The 22,694-nt window shown below is 47.8% G+C and overlaps 1 protein-coding gene across 3 annotated transcripts in view; it reads right to left on the bottom strand.

Annotated features, from left to right (window-relative positions):
* Positions 1 to 22,694, bottom strand: part of LOC144159406 (locomotion-related protein Hikaru genki-like) — a 250,860-nt gene that overhangs the window by 6,035 nt on the left and 222,131 nt on the right. For all 3 annotated transcript variants that reach the window (XM_077690877.1, XM_077690873.1, XM_077690876.1), the window contains one exon: positions 2,462 to 2,684. In XM_077690877.1, the coding sequence (XP_077547003.1) occupies positions 2,462 to 2,684 (223 nt within the window). The remainder of the gene's footprint in view (positions 1 to 2,461; positions 2,685 to 22,694) is intronic.

Here is a 22,694-nt window from a genome sequence, read left to right as displayed (position 1 = left end):
TTCACATCGTCAGTTGCTCTGCTAAACGACGTATTTTATGCATTAACGTAGCCTAGGCAAGACACGCGCAATTACCAGAGAATTCGTAGACGTGACTTCTGTACTTTATTTAAGCTATCTCAGTACACTTACACAGCTAAAACGGCGCCAAAACAGGCTGCGCCGCGACAGCGGGATTTACTGTGAAGTGCTGAAAAACATGTGAAAGCTAAACAAATGTCTAGTAAATATTTTTGCCTGTTTACTTATTTGACCTATCTTGCAACATGGTTCTTGGAGCCCTGGATGGGAAAGACAGCAAGACGGGCTTCATTTATTTTTTTTTTTTTTTTGCTCAGGTAGCATGACGCTTCAAAAATTACTCTCTACGAATTTTTTCGACCCATACATCTATATTATTCAGAGAACTCTGAACGGTACTTCACGGCAGTTTATGGCAGTTTTTGCAACCACAGGCAACTTTGAGCTCGTTCGTGCGACCCTACACCCCGCTCCCTGAAGCGCAGCTCGCCTAGACACAAGCGCCGTATTTCGCTCTAGCATATATTAGTATGATACTTTATGACCGAAAGCCCATAAGTTTCTTCAACGCCATATTTGTATGGCAGCACTCAGTAAGTCAAGAATTGCGCCCCGGCTCGCTTTGGGCACTTTGCGACGTGCTCTTTAACGTCAAGACCGTACGGAAAGGAAACAGCTGCAGGGGCAAATGTCAGCTCCAATAATGTACTTCAAAGCAAGCAAGGCGTTGTTGGCTGTAAAATAAAAGCCGAGGGGAATATCTGTGCTGGTATTTCAGTTAAACAGAATATTATCCAGGCTTTAACGTCCCTTTAGGAGAGAAGCAAATAATGACCGTACGAAAAGCCGGAAAGAAATGTTCGCCATGGTCGCGCGCTTCTTGCCGAAAGCAACGATATCGGGACGTTTAATAGGAGCTCTCAGCGTCCAATCTTCTTTAAATGAGGCGTCTCGGAGAAAGCCCACATTACCTGGGAAATATCGACACGGTTTCACGCTTGGCGGACAGGAAAGATACGGTGCGCGGGCACCATTACTGAAGGAGATCATCGCAAGGTTTTTTATCGAAACTTCTTCGCTGCGTGACATAGCTCATTTACCGAAGTTTGCGGTTTTGTAATGTGGCCCGAGCACTGACGCAAACTATTATCTTTTCACTAGATGAGCCATTTTGGCAGCACGGTATCGTTGCAGTATTTTATTTTCATGTCAAAGAAAAGCTTTGCCGAGAGAAGAGGTCGCCGTGCAGTGAGTGCCGCTTCCGATCAGAAGCACTTATGCGGCTCCGTTCTGCGCGTGAACAGTGGTAATGAACGCGTCAAACGCTAACCTGAAATCAGCGTGTCAGTTAAAGAAGCAAGACGGAACTGATGCATTACGCCACGTACTGCAAGAGCATTCAGAAATTATGAATTCTTAAGAAACCTATGCGTGCACTAAAGTTTCTGGAGGTAAAACGTGTTGAGCTAACAATTTCTACAGTTTAAAGAACCCTTATAGATGAAACTCGATTAATGTTCCAGTTTATGAGACGTGGGGCCCGGTGTGGTCATCCGAATTTTCAAATTTTGTTTAGTGATTGCACAAAACTAACGGCCACTCAAAATAGTGGTCCACGTTACTTCATGCATCACAAATATTTATATCGAAAAAAAAATGCGTTTAAAGGAGCCATGAAGACAAAATACAAGTTGGGTTTATTAGAAAGACTGCTTAGTCCCGATAACAATGATACCAATATCATCGCAATCTTCGAACAAATAACAGAGATATTAAAGAAAATATGTGAAGCAGTCGCGACCCCCTAGCCAATTTCCCGCAACTTTTCTCTGACGTCACGTAACCTTGTTTGTGCGATTGGCGGCCGCCTAACTGACCTGTCGCGACGACACATGACTGGACGTCTGTAATGGGGCCTCTAGTTCCATTTGACTGCATCACTTGAATGCTAACGTGCAGTTAACGCACTGAAAATTATGTTTTATTGTTGGCCCGTATGACGTCATTCTTGCTCATAACACGTCACTGTGGCGCAAAATTTGAAAGTTTTTGAATACTTCTTGCTTTTTTTTTCGTTAAAAAACATCTTTTGTGGCTGTAATGGAGCTGAGTGAGATATTGAATCCTAGTTCTTTCAAATTAAACGAAGTTGTATTTTCTCTTCATGGCTCCTTTAAATATTTCATTTTGGAATGGAAAAGCGCTCGGACTGTTTTTAAATACTGCTTTTAAGTTGGAGCGCTGAAATTACACACAACAAGCAACTACGATGCAACACAGATGCGCTTCGCATGTTGCGCTTCCTTGTGGTATTTTGTTTATTGCTTCGACTACAAGCTGCCGTGCACTAACTCACCCGTCAGCATGTTATGTTCAAATAGTACGGCGGGACGCCTTGCCCAGTCAGCCAATTCCGAGACGCAAGAGATGTACTCCTTACTCGCAAATGCGCCTCAGCTCATTCTCGGTTGTGGCGAAGGCGAGGCTCTTGTTCTGAGACAGCAGGTCCAGCTTCTTGACGCATTCGGACACCTCCTCGTTCTGGCAAGCGGGGGACGTTTCGCCGCCTCTCGCGGAGCGGTTGTTGGCAGCGGGAGCATTCGCTGTGGACGCCGCCCAGCCTGTTCCAGCGTCCCGGCGACAGCAACTCAGCAATGCAGCGCCTGCGAAGAGATTGAACGCCAGTTGCTGAAGGCTATAGCGCTCATGAAAATGGACGTTGAGTTATAATAGACCCCCTATTGAGTTCCTATAGAGTCAATAAAAAGTCAAATAAAACTCATCGCTTATAGACTGCGCTCGTTAAAAAGTCAACGAACTTTGTATTGCACAAACTCAACCAACATTTTATTGCCTTCAAGACACCGAGTTTTAATACATATCATATTGCGTTTCTATAGAGTAAACCAAATCTCCCATCTTAAATACTGCGGCCAATATAAAATCAATTAACTGTTTATTGCAAAAATGCAACATGAATTTTATTGCCTTCACTATATTGAGTTTTAACAAACTCTGTAGTGCCTTTCTATAGGGTCGATGGAACTCGTAATGTGTGGACTGTGGTCATTAGACAGGCAATAAACTTTTTATAACGAAGACGCAGCAAGCATCTTATTGCCTTCATTATGTTTAGTTTCAATAGACTCTGTATTGGGTTTCTATAGCCCACCCACGGAGGTCTGGTAGCTTATCGGTGCATATATGTGGGCTGCTATTGCGCCGCCTGCCCCGCCCCATCAACCAAGATCGCGTGATGGACGTCCCTTCACTTCGTCTTGGGAGCAATTGGGAGCGGTGGTCCCTGGGATGGCGGACATCACCGCCAGACAGTTCGAGCCCCTACAAAGCTCCTCTCTTAAACTTGCTAGAAAACCTGACTCACAGGCAACAGGATATTACGACTATACTCAATAAGAATTTTATAGAGAGCTAAAGAGATATATTTAATAAAAACTCATCAGACATTCTGTTCAGACTTAGCTCATATGCGACAGGTTGTGATGACTGGGCACTATAAGAATTTTATAGAAATCTAATTGAGATAAATTCAATAGCAACCCGTCAGAAACTCCTTTCAAAGCTGACTCACACGCAACAGGTTGTTACGGCCATACTCAAACATAGTTTTAAGAAAGCTAATGCAGGCAAATTAAAAAAAAAAAACTCACAAAAAGTCTATTCAAACTTTATTCACACACAACAGGATGTTAAAATATACTCAATAATAATTCTATAAAAAATTAATTGCCATAAATTTAATAAAAAATCTGCCAGAAACTGTATTCAAACCGGACTCCCATGTAACAGGCTGTTGCGACTGTACTCAGTAAGAATTGCATAGAAAACTTATTGAATTTATTTTATAAAAACCCCCTAAGAAACTCATAAGAAACTACATTCAGAACCGATAAGTTCTGCTGACTTGGCTCTATAGACTTTGTAATGGAAACTCAATAGAAATATTCTATAGAACGTTGACAAAAAGTTTATAAAACTCTTTTGAGCAATCTCTGTAACAAGTTTGCGCTGTTCAAAAGAATGTCGTACCAACACGCCCAAGCTTATACCTTAGTGAAGTTTATTAAATCCTGGTAACCATTTCTGTGAGGGTAATGAGCACGTACGCAGTGTGGCTGCGAATGACCTCCTGTCCCAATGTCAGTGATAGAGCAAGTGGCTTCTAGGGAGAAACTGGGACAAAAGACTCCGCCTCCCATCGGCTCCCAGTACTTGCGCGACCAGTGTTGACTGCGTTTTATAACGACAAGTTTCTTTTCTCTCACTTAGCTGCTGTAAATGCACACGAATTTACAAGTACACTCACAGCGCACGGAATACTGATTGCTTAGGTGTTGAGAGTGCTCGGGACGTTGAGACATTTTAAAGCTACCGCAAGCGAGTTTCATTAGAGTTGCGACTACTTTATTAAATGTAATTTCGCACATTTTACTTAGTTTTATTAGACATAAAACAAGAGTTGCAAAGACAACTGCAGGAAGCCCACACTAAGACGTAATATTTGAAGGTAGCGAAGCTGCAGGAAACTTTCAAGACCATCACGACGGTTTAAGTCCACGATTGCATCCAGACTGCTTGTTCTTCGCTGCCGCAACATCCTTTACTTCAACATTGTGGCTGTAAGTGTGAGCTTCCTCAATTTTTTAAGTGCGAATGCACTTTATAAGCGACCCCAAACCTTCCACCGCCGGCGGCGGCGTCCGCAGTCCTCCTCTCCCTAGCAACCGCGTGGAGCGGAGAGGAGCGTCGGTATCAACGGCGCGGTGACGTCACTTCACCACGTGACCGCGCTCGCTCCGCCTCCTCGCCGTGGCTGCGCGGGTGCGCGCCGCTCCCCGCACCGCTCCTCGCGCCGTGACGTCATGGTATGACGTCACAGCGCGCCTCCTCTCCCCAGCAGCAGCCGCGCGCCTCTCTCTCCACCGTGACGTCACACTCTCTCCTCTCCCCCTCGCTCGGCTGCAGCTGCCGTGCGCCGCTGTCCCTCTCCCCTTGCGCTCGCCTCCTCTCTCAGCCACCTGGCTCGGCGCGCTCGGCGCGGCGTACCCCCCTATATATGCAGCGATAAACTGCCAGGCCTCCGTGGGTCGGCTCGCGCGCGCTCACGGGCGAATGCCAACGGATTTTAACTTTACTCCCCCTCATAGCATCACCCCGTGCATTCGCACTTAACCATGTTCACCCTCGGGGAAATGCTTGGGAGTTTTTTTTTTGTAGTTGATAATCATTGGACATCACCTTGCAGGGGCGTACGCTATGACGTGTCTTTCTTGTTTCGAACAAGTGTTGCCACGATTACGGAGAACGCTGCAGTTTTTTTTTTTGCCAGTTTTGGCCAATATCCCTAAATGGGTATGCTTGGTTTGACAAACGGGCACCGGGGAAGCTGGGCGGTCGTCGCGAGACACGCACACACGGGCGCTCGGCATTTTCTTGGTATTTTTAACTGCGGACAGGAAACATTACGATTTGCTAAACAGGTTCGCTCTTAAAAAGTTCCGCTATTGTGATAACAACAACGTGGAACTGTATGTGAAATAACGTGTTGTTACAGCTGCCATGACACGCACTTTCTCGGTGTTTTCGTGAGAACAAACTCCCGCACGCACACACCCACGCTCACACACGTACACGCATATCGAGGTAACAAATATGTAGCCAAAAGGGTCAGTAGTGGCCGATATACCACCCTCCCCCCCCCCCCTTTCCCTTCCCAGTTAGAACAGCAGGATCGTGATGTGAGTACGCTGGCGGAACATATTTAGGAATAAATAACGCTGTAAAACAGGACGCACGAACACGAGCAAACAGACGGGCGCTAGCTTCCAAATAAAATTTATTTGCAGAAACAAAGGTTTTCACACGTGGAAATGGTATTGCCCCGCAGTCAAGTCATGAAAACTTTCTATCGCATCAGAAGGGCTATCTCCTTACCGGCAAGTGACACAGGCGGGGAACAGTTGGAAAAGTTTGCGAAAAGGTAGTGGGTTTGAACACAGACTCGCGAATCCAGGAAGCCAGCGCATGGACCACGTCGAAGCTGAAAGACGACGCGAATAAGAGACGCCTTGAACGCTTTCGTCTTCGTCCTCTTGCTGTCACGGGTGATCACGGCCACTTGGGACTAGCGGAAAGCAGACGGCTGCTCGTGAATCACGGCGGTGCGCGCAGAGACCGCTGTGTAGCCTATACATATTCCACCGACGGATGAGGAAACCCATCCATCACCAAGGCCCCGCGACCAAACTAAGGCTGCCGGATGCTTCCCTTTCTGAAAGCGCAACGAAGCTCTGGGTGTGTTCTCACATTCGTGCACGTCGCGCGGGATAACAAAATCCAGGAGCAACGACGCGTCGATCTTCTTAATAAATTTGGGGCGTAGTGGAAGAAGTACACGCTAATTTAATCACGGAAGGCGGTATAGGCCAGACTTCAGCCAGAATGAATCCACAATGCCTCGCATACGCGCGTCACAAAATAGCGCCACCCAACCCAATACTGTTCCTGTAAAGTATAGGCAGTATGCTGCCGCCAGAGTGCGAGCGAGGCACTGCTAAGCACGAGGTGGCGGGTTCGATTCCCTGCGCGGGGCTTGAAAATTAATAATAGAGGCGAAAAGAAAAAGCGCCAGTTTTCCGAGCACACCAGAAAATCTTCAAGCAGTCTTAATTTGCAGGTACCTAGCCCAGCGCGCCTCGTAGCATATATTGAACACCAAATTTATATTCTGCCGCAACGCTCTCCTTACATCGCGATGTTACATCAAGTGACCTCCTCGAAATGTGGTTTCTCCGACCTCCTAACCATACCTCGATGCACCCTTTCGCAATGCTGAAGCCCCAAGTTTAGGGTTTTGCATACAGTTCGGAATTATTTTTCTCCCTGTAGTGCGAAGAGGAGCTAGCTACTTTAGTATCCCGTAGACCGTTCCGGCTTTTCACTAGAACAGTAATAGGCGGTTCATCTACGCTGCATACGCACCCAGCCGTGAGAACTGGTCGTTTATAACAAAATCAGAGGCTGTTGGCATCCACTCCTTCAAAAGGGTTGAAAGTTGCGCGAGTTGGTAATTATGCATCTAAAAAAACTGCTCGCAAATTAACGGGGAGAGGAACACATGAAGACCGCACAAGCGCAGCACATGCGCCAAGCTGTTCATGCGCATGTGCATGAAGACAGAACATGCGCTTGTGCTGTCTATAAGTGTTCCTGTCCCCGTTAAATTGAGCGCAGTTCTTTTTTTTTTTTTTTGAGGTCCATTCCTTACTCTTGTGCAGTCACTTGATGGAAATGTAAATTGAACATTTTAGGTGTAAGTCGCTGACCCCTCGCTCGCGTTGGTCATCAAAGCAATAAAAAATGTTTAATTATGTGCAATTTTTTGAAGTGAAAGCCTATGTTTTTAGGTTCTACTCTGTAATTATGTGATTTTTATTGTGTGTGTTATTAAGTGAAATGTTCCGATGTTATATTTAATTATTATTACTAAATGCCCTGTTTTCCAACTGTAGTTAGGTGCAAAGGCCCTTGTCAGACTGTAAAGCCTTTAGCCTCCGCTCCAGTTCCTGTAAAGACACAGGACGAATAAATTCTTTCTTTCTTCTTTCTTCACAATTGACAAGACGTCAGCTTCAGAGCGTGCTCTTAAGCTCCTTCATCAGACATAAACTGGAAAAAATATACGAATGCTACAGAACGGACCAGCCAATCAATGGTTGGAAGGTAAACATTTTATCAGGATGTTGTTTATAAATAATCACAATTCAATTGAACCTGTAAAAGTTAGTTTTTTTTTCGCACCTTACAATTTAGAAAACTGGCGCTTTTGAAAGATGGTGGCGAAAAACAGCGCGCACAAACGGAACGAAATACAAGAACAAGAAAGAGACAAAAGCAGCGGCCGAGTTTGTCTCTTTCTTCTGTTCTGTTACGTTTCTTTGCGCTGTTTTTTGCCATGATTGTGCACCAACTAGCCCGTCTTCACACCTTTGTACAGTTTCAAAGATGTACTCTTAAAGCCGCTTGTGCAATCGTTCTGTGCATCCCGTACCATGTTCCAAACCGCCTATAGAATTGCGACCCAGCGAGAAGTTTCCACGAATGAAGACATGAGGGCGGACGCCGCATCAATTAAAGCATAACCGTTGGGAGTGGTACAGTCGGAAATCCCCCAGCGAGCAAAGGCGCTCGGCGGCCCCCTCGCGATCGGCCGGAGGCATCGCGGTGCGCGAACGGGGCGCTGCCCTCATTTCCGAAACTAGTCCGGCAGGGTGTTCCGTCGGCCTCCGGCCATGCACGCGGGCAGCCCCGTCCGAATAGGAGCGTCGCGTGAGAAGACGCGCTACGGGTCTCTTTCGAGCTGACTGGGAGCGCCGTGTTCCTCGCTCGGTCCTCGCTGTCCTCCGTCTGTCCGTCTCGCTGGGCAAAACGGGGACGACGCCAAAGCCAATCTTTTCCGTCCTGATACGGATCGACTTGGCACGGCTTCAGTGTGCGACGGCTGCGCGGTCTCACGTTCTTCTTCCCTGGGGATAAAGCCGGCTTTACTTCGGGGAAGTCAAGCACTGTTGATAAACGAAGGGTTCTCTACGTCTACTAAACAAGTTGTTTATATCATCATCAGTAGCAGCAGCAGCAGCTTATTAAAATCCCCTGCAAGACGAAGGCTTCTCCCACTGACCTCCAACCACTCCTACCTTGCGCTGTCCCAATCCATTCTTGCCCTCCGAATTTTCTGTTGAATTAGAACTCAGTGATGAAAAAAATTTCAGGGCTACTCCACCCTGTGAAGGCGGATGACCAGCGAAACTGTTTGGTGGTTATTGGTTGGCCACAAACTCCCGGTGGCGTGTGTGCGTTTCCTAGCCAGTACAGCCAGCCGTCATCTGAGCTTGCTATGGGGGTTATATGACAGCATAAACGTACCTAAATCATGCGAAACCACCCGAACAGAAATATATAACAGCCAAAACGGATTTATGGTTAAAAACCACGCGGTAGAAAAATATTCAACTGTAATAGCTGAAACCGACCTCGTACAAGAACCGGTAGCAAAAACTGACCAAAAGGCAACGAAAATACCCGAAATCCCATTTATAATGCATAGAGATGCAATATTTGGTCATATGCGTGATAACAAATGTCAATATTCAAATATGGCAAACCCTTGAAAATGAAAAAAAAAAAAGCGCGAACGAGATTTGAACCCGGGTTAGGATGTTTGCTTCGCAGGAACGAAACTACTACACTACGAGAGCAAGCGGATTTTTTTATTGAGGGCAAGCGGTTCTGAGCGGTTAAATTTAGGGCCACAGGCATGTGGACATAGCTTCAAACATGCCCCTAGATGGCGCCATGCTTCGCTTGGCTGTGCTGGCTAGGAAACGCCTATTCGCTTCCCGGTCAAACTGCGCCGTCGCGCGATGGAGAGTTCAGTGGGATTGTGAGGCAGGCTTACTTGTACAACACACCATGTGGAAAGCTAGGTCACACAGACAACCTTGCACTGCGAAGGAAAATTAGACATCCACCTCAATGAAGCCATACGGTCACAAAGGAAAGCTGTACAGTTTTCTCAGACACTTCGCAGTTGAAGAAAAATTCGTCCTGGTCCAAGATTCTAACCCGGGACCACAGCCTAACCGGGCCAGTCGCTCTATCAACTGCGCTAACCAGGAGGCTAGCCGTTTGCAGTGCGAGGGCGAATTGATGAACAACTCGAAGTGAAGGACAGGTGTTAATTGACCAGATTTAGCGCAAATCCCCACGGTGGGGTAAGTTTCTGCGAAGGAGAATTAGACATCCACTTCCATGCTGCATACGGCTACGGCTACATTGAGGTGGATGTCTAATTTTCCTTCGCAGAATCATAGTCCACCTTCGGGATTTCGCCTAAATCTGGTCAATTAGCAAGCGTACACTGATATCCTCAAAATCGACTTCCTTTCTGAACACCAATGCGTTGCTCAGAAGATATTTTTTCACAGGCAATATACGTCATCTTACGTAAAACTATACAGCACCGCAAGCGGACATGTGGCTGAAGGGAAGATATGCGCCAGAATGAGGTGGAAGGAGCCGCTTTTGCCGCCCTACGGACGCAAGAAAAATATTCCCCGCATTTCCCCGAGGGGAAGAATGTGAAAGTGCGAATGCACGAGTTGAATTTGCGCGGTTCGGTAATGTTCGCGAAAGAGAGATCACACACACACACACACAACTACAAAGAAAGAAAGATGCATTTATTCACAGACACCTATTTGTGTTGTCGTTGTACTTGATTGCTAGAGCGGATCTCAGCTTTGAAATTTCGTGTCAGTACTCCTTTAAGCGGGTGCATTAGCCCTTCTCACGCCCGATTCCTGGCCAATCCCCCACGTGGGTATGTGCCATGTCAGCGGCCAGGCAGCGCGCGCCCATCCAACACCGTCTTGAAAACAAGGCCTCTCCACTTCCCTTCGCCGGCGGTGTGACGTCACCCCACCATGCCCGAGCCAGTACGGCGTTCTGTTTCCCTTTTTCTGCAACAGATGGCGCGACGAGGCGAGGGAGATTAAGGTCCCTAAAATTACTAAGGTAGCGCCATCTTTAGATCTCGCCGCCTTTCGCCCTCGCCCGCGCTCCTCTCTTACTTCGTTTTTTGCCATTTTCTTTTTCGCCGGCGAACGCCGCGCGCCATTGGCCAAGGGAAAAGTCACGTGGTTTTGTTTTTTTTGCTCCGCCGCCGGGTTGGCCGGGTCGCCTCGCCGATGCCTCGCCGGCTGGGACATTGCGCAACGCCGCCGCTGCGACGCCATTGCTGGCTTTCGAGCCACCGTCGCCACCGTGCTTCAGTACCGGCTTTATCGTAGGCGCCAGCTAATAGCAAAGTAAGAATTAGCTGCTCGTTTCGAAAAAATGTCGCACCGGTGTCGTTTTAGGTTGCTTCTCGGTGTCGATGTGTTGTGCCTTAGGCAGCGCGAATATCGTCAGGCAGGGCACAAGACTTCGTTATTCCGTCCGGGAAACGCGACGCAGAAAGGAGAAAAGTTTGGTTGCATAGATTTGAACGGGCATACTTCAGGCCGACGCTACCATCACTCTTTTGCGAGGTAAGTTTCTGAATGCTTGTTCTTGCTCTGTTAAATTCTGCGCGAGCTTGAGCGGTCACTTACGAAGAAATGCGTATTCCCTTCGCGACCGTCGTCCACGCTTTGTTCTGAGTAGGCATTGCGCGCAGCGCCGAGTTCGTCCCGTCGTAAGCTTTGGTTTGTATAAGAGGCCGTGTATTTGTCATGTGCGCGCTTAACTTCCAGCATCAATATCAGCGGCGTAGCATGTTCAGTCAGTTGTCGTAAGGTTTTCGTGACGCGAGAATTGTTCACCTGAATTCATGCTTGTTTTGGCCGACGGCAGCTTGCGTCTGACCATGTATCGTGTGCGTTCCGAGTGCGTGTACGCTCTTTTTGGCGTGAAGTCATGTTTTGCGTGTTAGCTACCCGGGTGGTATTATAATCCCGTTGTTATGACATCGGAGTGATTTGCTGCGTAATATGGGCTTGGTCGGTGCGGCGCAAATTGAGGCTGTTGCGAGAAAAAAAAATTGCGGCTAGGTAAAACAATTTAAGGTCAGCTAATATAGTGACCGCGCCGTTGACTTACGTTTGATGCGCAATTTCTGTTATCGCGTTATTAAATTCGCGCACGTTTGAATGAGCACTTCAAATGCATATTCGCACCGTAACGGCTGTACGCGCTTCCGTGTATGCACAGAGGAACGTTAATTACGACTTACGTTTGCATTACACGCGATGCCGTACATTTGCAGTGTGCGCGCTTACTTCATCTTAGTAGTCAATGGCGCAGCGTATCCAGTCATTGCGATTTGAACCAAAACACACTGGGCGACTATATTATTTTCAGCAGACGTATTTTTGTCCAGCAAAGCGCTTGCTAAACGGGTTTAGTGTAGCGAGTTGAGCGGACGCGGCACTGAGCAGATGCGCGAACACGAATTTGACCATGCTACGGTAGAACAGTCACTAACTCCCTTCTGCAATGCATTATTGCCTATATTTGCGGAGTGTTTGTGGCGCATCTCAAACTCGGTGGCGACATTTTTTTTCCCTTCTCAATAGGATTATTTCACGGATCAATTTGAGCAACGGATATTGGAGAAGCTTGGCGTTAAAAAAACTAAACCCAAATTCCACTCCCAACATTTTTTCTCACGGGAAGCCACGTCAGCAGCACAAGCCACCTGCACGACGTCATTACGGACGTTTGTTCCAATAAAATATCTATTTGCTGGCACCAATTCATTTTTGTGATTTATTGTTTTCTCTTGATAATCATCGTGACATTGGTCCTCTTTCGAATTTCTTTCGGGTGTATCCCTGTGTTAGTGCAATGTACAAATCTGCCAGAATATATCCCAGCACAAAACAATTCTGTCCAGGCGCCTCCATTAATAACGGCTGTAAACGACCGCGCCCGGTGAAAAAACGTATTGCATGATTAATTAACTCTAGACGGGGCTCTAGAAATCATATCCTCTAGAAATCCTATCCTCTAGAAATCCTCTAGAAATTGACGGGGCTCTAGAAATCCTATAAATGCTACCAAAGAGCGATTTCGGCGCGAAAACAAGAGCAAACTGCAGCGAGCGCCCTGAAACGTAGCGAGGGCGTCTGCTCTCAAGTGGCCAACAAATATGGCGGCCCCGCCGCGGAGTTAAAGGGACGGCGGCGCCGCGGGTGAGGGGAGAGAAAAAAGAGGAGGGCAGCGGAGAAGGAGGGAGCAGTTGGCGCTACCTTAGTTCTTTCAGGGACCTTAAGGGAGACAGACCGTCCGGACGCGCCGGCGAAGCCACGTTTTTTCGGCGTGTTGCGTCAGCCTGCTAGTGGTGTTTTGTGGTTGTGCGGTTGCAATTTGCTTTCACGATTTGTTGTGACCTACTACATGTACAGCGCATCACGATGGGACGCTGTTGCGTGCCCAACTGCAAGGGAAATTACGACAACGGGGCTAAGGTGCGTTTGTTTTCGTTCCCGAGCGATCCTGTGCGGAAAGCGAAATGGCAGCGTGCCGTCCGGCGCGACGACATTGACGTGTGTCAACTCAAGAACCCTCAGGTAAGCGTTCGAATACCCCCTTTTCTTGAATGCGTAACATTCGTATTTAACGCGCTGTGATTGTTATAGCTGCTCACGCGTTTTGCATGTGCTTTACGCGTTGGTCGTCGGGGTGCTGTTTCCTAAGCAAGCTGTGCAATCGCCCATTGCGGCTTCGTTATTGTTTATAAGAAGAATGCTGTATCACCTTTGCTTTATGAGGTGGACGGTGTCAAGCTTCACGGTGCATTACTTCGCCCCTTCTCTGTGTTACAATGTGCAGGTCTGCGAGCTTCATTTCAAAGCGGAGCACCTTCGAACGACGTCAAAGTACACCGACGGCGATGGGCGGACTATTGAGGTTCCGATGAAGCTGACCCGGCTGATGCCTGATGCTGTTCCTACCATTTTTCCTGGATGCCCGAGTTATCTCTCTGATTCTCAAACGTCACGAGAAGAGCCCGACGTCAAGCGAAGGCGAAAGGAAAATGAACAGTTGCTCGAAGCCATCCAGGAATCAGCGCTGGCATTTGCTGCGGAGCAGGACGAGAACAAGGTCGAAAACTTTGAAGATATAACTTCTAGGCTGACTCGATTGCATCAAAAGAAGTTCTGGTCCCAAACAGTCTGCGAAGGCTGCGTCATCTTCGCTCACGTCAGACCTACAGATCACGCCCCGGATCTCCTGTCGTCAGTGTGTGTGTCGTCAGACCTGTGCGTGCGCGTGTTCTGGAAGCGTGTTCTACTGACATCGAACGACAACCTGAAGATTCCGGAAAAAATCCAGGATTTTCGAAGGTTGGTGGAGCTTTTAGATAATGTGGAGGACTTCTGCACGACAAAAGCACCCCAGGAGGACGATGAAGTGAATTCAATGCTCCGTCTTGTGTGCACCCTTTTGCAAGACGTTACTACTGATGGGTTGGTTGACGATGAGAGGGCTGATGTTCTGAAATTTCTTAAGGAGCAGTGTTTTCTTTTGTCGAAGAAAATCAATGGTTTGAGGTACTCCTCTGAACTGTTAGTTCTGGCTAGCATATTATTTACCATTTCACCACATGCGTACAGGTTCCTACGAAACAGCGGTGTGGTCATTTTGCCACATCCTAGTACTGTTAAAAGAGTGTGTGGCCGACATGATGTTAGCCCATTACAGGAGCAGTCCGAAGACGGTTTCTTGCGGTACGTGATCAGAAGGGCGAGTTCACTGAAGTCACATGAGCGAAATGTTACGTTGATGGTGGACGAGATACATTTGCAGCAGTACTTTGAGTATAAAGGCGGCTGTGTGACAGGCTCTGCTTCCAACAGTGCTGAGCCAGCAAAAACTGCGCATGTCTTCATGGTGCAGTCTCTTCTGTCATCCTACAAAGATGTAGTACATGTCCTGCCGGTGTCTAGAATTACAGCAGAGGAGCTGCATGATGTTCTGAATAAGATAATCATAGGCCTAGAAGATTCTGGCATTCATGTAGTCGCAGTGATAACTGACAACAACTCAATTAACCGAAAAATGATGGCAATGTTTAGCAAAAAAAAAGGTGCCAGCTTGGATATCGTATACCCACATCCTGCGAATGCGCAGCAGCCGTTGTTTCATGTTGTTGATTCTGTGCATTTATTAAAATGTGTTCGGAACAACTGGCTTAACCAGAAAAATTCGGGCAAGTGTCTGTACTATCCCACGTTTCAAAGCGACTCGCCGGACAGTCGAAAAATGGAGGGTGCTTCATTCAGTTCCCTAAGAGAACTCCATGAGGCAGAACAGAGCAGCATTGCAAAAGTTGCGTACGGGCTCACCCACAAGGCTCTGCACCCCAGTAATCTCGAACGACAAAATGTTCGACTGGCCCTTAAGGTTTTCAGCGGTTTTGTCTCGGCAGCTTTGAGGATTCGAGGTGAAGAACTAAGGCTCGAAGTGGCAGAAGGCACGGCACAATTTATTGATGTCATTGTGAAGTGGTGGGACATTGTGAATGTTAAAAGCCCTCACAAGGGTCAGCGATTGCGGAATGTTTGGCAGGAGCCTGTAAGTGAAGTAAACTGCCACCAACTGAAGTATCTGGATGAATTCGTTGACTGGCTCGATAGCTGGAAGGCAGTAAAGCAAGACACAGGCAAGCTGACAACTGAAACACACTCCGCCCTCCGCCAAACAACGTATGCTCTCATTGAAGTTTCCCGGTACTGCTTGGAAGAACTTTGCTTCAGATATGTTCTTCTTGGTAAATTTCAGACAGATGGCCTGGAAGCAAGATTTGGCAAATACAGGCAGCTGTGTGGTGCACAGTACCACATTTCAATCACACAACTATTTGAAGCAGAGGCAAAACTTCGCTTGCAGGATACGTTGATTTTAGAGGATTTTCCTGAGGCTTCAAAAGAAGGTGAGAAAGAGCCCAACCCTGAGGTGCTTCTGGCCAAGTACAACATACCAGTGCTAGACAGCGAGCTAAAGAAGCCTCGCACAAATATGCCGGCTGTTGCGTATATAGCTGGCTACTGTGCCCATGCTGCCTTAAAGCGTCAGCCATGCGAGGATTGTTGCATGCAGCTGACTGTCGCAGAAAGAGTACTTGACCAAAGCGAAAATGTGCTCATAGACGAAGTGAACCGGGGAGGTCTGAAGTTCCCGCAACCTTTTGTGGTACACGCTGTACTGTGTACGAAAGTTGTGTTGGAGCATTGTACAAGTGACGAGTACCTGCTTGTTTTCCACAAAGAGAATAACCAAAGGTTGTCACTGCTGAGCATTATGATGTTTTTGTTGTCTGATAGTGAAGGCCTCGAAATGTGCGCTAGCGGTCACTGTCCTGATGTTGTCCTCAAAAATATTTTACGGCCTGCTGTGAACACACTGTTAAAAAATTATGCAAGTACTAGAAACGACGCCTTGACAAAAGCAAAGTTAAGTGTCAAGCAGAGGAAGGTTCTTACACTTAAGTGAAATGTGCTCTTGAAGTTGCATGCCTGCCATTTTACTAGCTCGTTTAAAATGAGTACCATACATCACTTTATTTTGTCCATTGTATACCTCTGTGAACGCTTCCATACATAGGTGACTTCTGATCTAAGTTCATAAATTTGCCTTTATGCTCAGCAATAGTGCTACATGTGCTTATGCTCTTCTTTTCTTTGATGTACTCATGATAATGTATTCCTAATATCCACATTCGCAGCTCTTGTTTCTGTATATATGTTCCACGTGCTGTCATTGGATATAAATGTGTTCACATCATGTTTTCGTCTCCAGTTGATCTTGTGAGTGCTTGAAAAATATGTAATTGTCCTGTAAAACCAAGACAGTGAACGCTGGTTCTTTGCCCCACTCCTGTCGCTCTGTTATATATTCAAGAGTTTCAAAATAAACTGGAAGGGCGACCGCATGCATGACAGTGGCGGCGGCACCGCGCGCTGCCCCGCTAAGGAGTCGGGCAAGGTGCGGTGACGTCACGGCGGCAGTGGAGGGGCCTTGACCTTTTCTAGATGGTGTTGGCCCATCTCCCCCCGTTGCCAAGGAAGACGAGGAGCGCGCGCACCCGCGGCTGTTGCTATGCGGACTACGGCGGCGGACGATTCAGGCTCGCTTAAGAAGTGCATTCGCACTTAAAAAGCATGTGGGAGTTAGCCTATAACATCTCCGCTGTTGAAGAAAATTGTTCGCCTGGGTGCACTACGCCAAAACTTCAAATGAAGTTTTTTTTTTTTTTTGCTTACACCCTTTAAATTACAAGCTTGTTAGAATTACACTTGCCCATTTGCCTTCTGTTTTCTCTTATTATCTGCACAGGCAGATCAATACCAGAAATTTCGACACAAAGACTAGATTCGGGCGACTCAGGCTGGGAGTGAGATGACAAAGTCCACACTTCGTGAGTCCAACGGGTTGAAAATCCCTGCGCTCCAAGAAGTGATGTTACACTAGGAAAGCATCTCTTTCGACAAAAAATTAACGGGTTTCGCAACACGTGCGCTTGGCTGCAGACGAAGCGACTTCATCTCCTCGCATTAAAAGGCCGCTTTCCCTATTGGTCAACCGGCCAAGACGGACAACATTTATAAAAGCCGGGCTCATATCCGCGGCCTCACAAATACAGCGCATCGCCGCATGCCGGCGAGGCCACGACCCTCTTGACGAAGCCCTACAGCGCCCTGCGATTGTGTCTGTCTTTTCGAGCAGCAGGATCAGAGAAACTACGTTTGCGGGCTTCCCAGAAGGGCTTTTCAGTTCGGCACGAACTCCGCCAAAGTTTAAAAGCGCGGCCAATGCCCGCTAGATCTGCCCTTTGGCGAAGTCCTGTTTCAGGGCACAGCATCCGGGAACGAGGCGAAAATCCGACGATGGGCCCCCAGTTGACGTGGCGCGGGTGAAATGTCCGACAGCTACGATGCGTCTCGCCGAAATTGGTTTTCCTTCTGAAAGGTATAATAGACCTGAGAACACGTAGAAGAAATACGATAGAGTAGAGAAATACTTAGCCTAGCGTGTCAGCTAGAGCTTTATACCAAACGTTTTGATAAAAAAATATCTTTAATACGAGGATTCAAATTTGCTTCTGCGATTTCATTATGCAACAGTGAGAGCTAAAAAAAGTAACTAGCGCTCCAACCCAGACATGAGTGCCATTTCGTGTCGCTGCTTGAAACTCTTCAGCCGTAGCATACCCAGCGATAGGCAATAAATCTGCATGTTTCCAGAGCTGACATCGCGTTTTCCGCTTCGTGCTATACGCTACGGTTTGGGCGTACTGGCGAACGAGTTCGCTCGAGAGCAACAAAATGAAGATGACCGTTCAAATACAGAGAACAAAAGAACAGGAGCGACACAATACCATTTTTTTTTCCGCTCAGAAAGAAAGGATTTCACAGAAGCGTCGTTTCACATGGCGCAGAACAAAGAGGCCTCCACGTCCGCATTTGCAGATTTATTCCCCACTCTTCTTCTGCGGGCGGTGAAAGGAACGAGGAATGATAACAAAGTAATGGGAATGAGAACAAAATAAAACGGAGCGTTTAAGTGCTGTACAGGCGGCAATCATCGCGTGGGAGAACATCCACGCACGGCCGACGGCGAGGCGCAGCGTCTATCAAGAGTCCTATTTGCATAACGGCCTAGCTTCGGGACCGCCGGCTGCCCGCAGGCTCCGGAAAAGCGCTGTCGGCAAAACTTTGTGTAAGCGTGTTCTGAGAGGATCCTCCGCCTGCAAGCAGGTTTGCGAAGACGTGCCGCTTTTGTTGGGCTGCTCCGTTTGAAGACGTTGCCTTCCTCTCTTCCCAATCCCTAAGAAAACAGGAGTAAGACACTGTCATCATACTTTCTTCCTCGTTGGTCGAATTCTCGGAGTTACCCCGAAGCAAGACTCCCCGAAAGCAAAAATTAGCATCCGCCCGTGCACGGACCCGCCGCACTAAATGCATATTAGCCTGCATGGTAGTTGCAAATGGAAAACTGTATAACCCCTTCCACGTATGACTGCACTTGATATAAAAATTCTAATTCATATCTTCTTTCTCCTGTTTGCCAATATCTATTCTGTTCCGTGTTCGCCGAGCTTGTATTAAAGTGCTAACCGCCCGAACTATCGCGCTGAAGTACCTTCTTCGCATGCGGTACATTATAATACGGTACATTCTGCATACATAGCCGGCATATGGGGTGCGTACGTTACACTGTTTATAACGCACAATTGTGGAAATGGTTCCACCAGTTCTTTATAGAGTCTTCACAAATGAATCCAGGTAGTATAGTTTGTTCAGGGGGAAAAGGTGTAGCAAAACAACCGCTCTTATATCTCATGGGGTGCTGAAATTTTTACCGGCTGTTTGAGTGGTCGGGACATAAAATGGCGATAAAATGAGGCGACTGTTTGAATGGACGGATTGTCGATCACGATAAGATATGGTTTGTAGTATAACAGACAAGTACGAAATGAAGACACGCGGGACAACGACAGATGCTGTATTCCTTTCGTCCTTGTTTGTTACGCCAGCAATCATGTCTTATGATGCGAATGTTGGAATGAATAATAAATAGGTTAAAACAAAATGAGAACTTATTTTGGAGCGGAGCTTTTTTTACATTAATCGCTTACAATTACTCCCTGTAGGTTCTTCACAGCCACGAGAAAACAGGACGTGGGAAAGTTGCCTTTAACATTGAAGTTCGGCACAACTATTCCAGTACAGCATGTTGTTGAGCTAGTTGGGATTGCGTTTTAAAAAGAAGAAACTGTGCGAGCAGGATGGGACTATCATGAGAGACAGGGCGGGAACACAATTCTGCTGCTATAGAACTTCCGGATCGAATTTTAAATTGGAGCTTTCTACCTCTACCAGTCAAAGATTCTGTCGTGACCATTGGCGCAAACGGAAAACTTCCGCGAGCAAATAAAAGAAAGGACTCACACCACAAGGAATCGAACCTAGAACGAATAGAGAAACGGAGCGAGAGCCCGTTGTTTTACCAACTCAGCTAAGAGCTCCCGCGGAGACGGGGGAGACAGACGGTGTACTCACCAAACACAGCTGCGGGTTTACCCCCTGCGTTCTCACTGAATGCCACGTGATAGCGTCATGCGACCTCTCGCGGCGCTCTTTGTAGAGCCACGTGTATCAATTCAAGTAATGTCGCATGGCTAATCGTCGTGGGTGTCGGTTACAGTTTCGCTTTCCAAGCACCTTCTTAGGGTGGACTGGCGCGCATTTTTTTCTCGATACTGTGGTACCCATTCTTTTTAAAGGGACACAAAAGTCAAACTAAGTTTTAATTTCAGTGCTGTAATTAGTCTAATTACATGCTCGCTTGAGGTCCGTTCTGCAACAAAAAAGTTTTCGTTTCCTATACACCACGCATTTCTGTATTTCACTTTCATCCCATATTTTTGAAACGGGATCACGAGTGAGAGCCCGAATGAATTTATAAAGGATGGTTACTCTCTAGTTATTCATACTTTGGAGAGGGAATTTTTCGCACGTTTCCGAGCACGCTAAGTTGGCCTACGGAGCCTGTCAGTTGGCTGCAGTACTTCATCTCTAGTGAAGAATGCTTTTGGGGACGGCTGCGCTTCCCTATAATCTTCGAGCGCGATTTCTTTCAAGCCTAAGTTGACCGCTATGAGTCACACGCAACCATTACAAGCCATCGGCATGCGGGCAAGATGGTTAAAGAAAATATCCCTAGTATTTACGGCCGTCGCTGTAAAATCTCAGACAGTAAATTTGGTATCCGTATAGAGCTGAATAGAGTGAAAAGGGCGCATACTGTGCAAGAGGACCCCACCCTACTTAAAATGTGGGCATGGGGAGATGGTGGGAGCACCTTTAACGATAATACTAGAATAACTTATTCCAACTCACGAGAGCGGCGGTCTGCTGGAAAGGGTAGCAGCTAATGTGTAAGATCACAAAGATTTTTTTTGCCCAAACGTTGCAAGCAGCCGGCGGCATGCGAGGGGATCCAGCGCTGAGTGCCTTCCCATTTTAAATGCAGAGCATTTCAGTAACTCACGATGTCACCCGCGTTGGCGTCCGTAGTCCGCATCCGCATCGCTCCCCCTACACTATATAAAAAAATAATACTTGCCGGCGCCAGGTTTCGATCCTACGACTCTGCGGGCGGAACGCAAGGTGCACGGTACTCTACCAACTGAGCCACAAAGCCGACACAGAACGGCAGGTTACGAACGTGCCTTATATCCTTGACTCATTCAACCGTCGGCCAGAGGTGCGCCCTCTTCCCCGCGTCCTCCTCGCCTTCTCTCCGCTCGCAACGCCCTCTCTCGCCGCGTTCGGTTCGGGCGCACAACAGGTGGGGACGTGCGCAACACCCTCTCTCGCCGCGTTAGGTTCGCGCGCAAGAACAGGTGGGGCGCTCGCATCGCGCTCTCTCGCCGCGGTCGGTTCGCGCTTAAACCACATATGTCGTTCGCGCGCGCTGCGGTCGCTAACATCTGTGGCGTGATCGTGACGTCAGCATCACGCGTTCGCGTGGTGGCGATTTCGGCGCTATAACACTCTCTCGCGAGGGGCATTGGATTGAATTCGATTGGATTGGCTTGGATTTGGATTGGATTGGATTAAAGTGGATTGTGTTGGATTGTGTTGCGTCATAGCCGCGCCACGTTGCGTCATAGCCGCTCCACGTTGCGTCATAGCCGCGGCAGGGGGTTCACGGCACGTTTCACCATCGACTTCATCGACAATGTCTACGCTGGAAGACAACAATTACAACAACAACAACTAATACGTAATCCATACGACTTGCGGTCGCTAACATCTGTGGCGTGATCGTGACGTCAGCATCACGCGTTCGCGTGGTGGCAATTTCGGCGCTATAACACTCTCTCGCGAGGGGCATTGGATTGGATTCGATTGGATTGGCTTGGATTGGCTTGGATTTGGATTGGATTGGATTAAAGTGGATTGTGTTGGACTGTGTTGCGTCATAGCCGCTCCACGTTGCGTCATAGCCGCGGCAGGGGGTTCACGGCACGTTTCACCATCGACTTCATCGACAATGTCTACGCTGGAAGACAACAATTACAACAACAACAACCAATACGTAATATACGACTTGCAGGCGCCCCCCCCCCGCAGAAATGCTCTGCATTTGATCGTGCCCCTCGCGAGGGGGATGTTTTTTTCTCCTCCTCCTCCCCGGCCGGAAAGCATCAATGCAACACCCCCCCCCCCCCCCCCCGCTTCCTCTTTGGTGATGCTCACCCAAAGGCATCGGCGCGAGCCTGCGGGATGAGCCGGTGAGGAGCTACACGTAATACAACAATAGGGAAGAATACCAGCGCGCTTGTCTGAGTTGGGCTAACGTAGCGGCATAGATAGCGCGAGAATGATAGCTTGGCTAAAGAGCCTCGACGGAGAGGTACGTTACGCGTCGGCCATTTCGCGCCGCTTCGAAGGGGAGCGGCGCGAGGCCCGAACCGGGCACTCCAGATAAGAAAGAGCCTAAGCAATGCCTCATTCGCAAGCTTTTTTCCTCGGTTGATTAGCGTCATCCATCAGTGACGCTTTTTTTTATGACAGGATCCTGCGGGCGCAAAGGAAAGAGTATGGTCACGTGAGCCGCGCAGAAGCTTTCTCGCCTAGAAGGCGTTCAATCTGCAAACACTCCCCAGGGCGTAATTCATCCACTATCCTGCCCTGGCACAGTATGCTGGCGGGAGCAGATTATTTGCAGGCAGAAGCAGAGGGGGAAACCATAATGGCGATTACAAAGGGGCCATTTAGCGGTAGCGTGGAACATGCTGTCAGGTATGGTTTCCGTGCGCTATTCCAGGCCCGCTGCAAGCTGCCCTCACGGTTCCCCTCTCGGCTCAAGTCCTGTATGCAAATGTGGAGCCGGAAAGGTGTGTGCGAAGCAAGTGCGGAGAGGGTAGAGGTACCTCCACTAAGTAAAGTGGCGCAGGTGCCTACCGGCACCACCTGACTATAACCGGTTAAAAAAAGAGCGAAAGTGAAGACGAAAAAATGATTAAGAAAAAAAATGAAAAATTAATAATAATAGCTTAAAATACAAATAAACAAAAGTAAAGAAAGGCACAGCTT

This window comes from Haemaphysalis longicornis, unplaced genomic scaffold, assembly GCF_048455015.1.
Source record: "Haemaphysalis longicornis isolate Haplotype H1 unplaced genomic scaffold, Haemaphysalis longicornis Haplotype H1 scaffold_10, whole genome shotgun sequence".
NCBI lineage: Eukaryota > Metazoa > Arthropoda > Arachnida > Ixodida > Ixodidae > Haemaphysalis > Haemaphysalis longicornis.
Note: the sequence above shows the minus strand (reverse complement) of the source record. Positions and strands in the feature narration are given on the sequence as shown.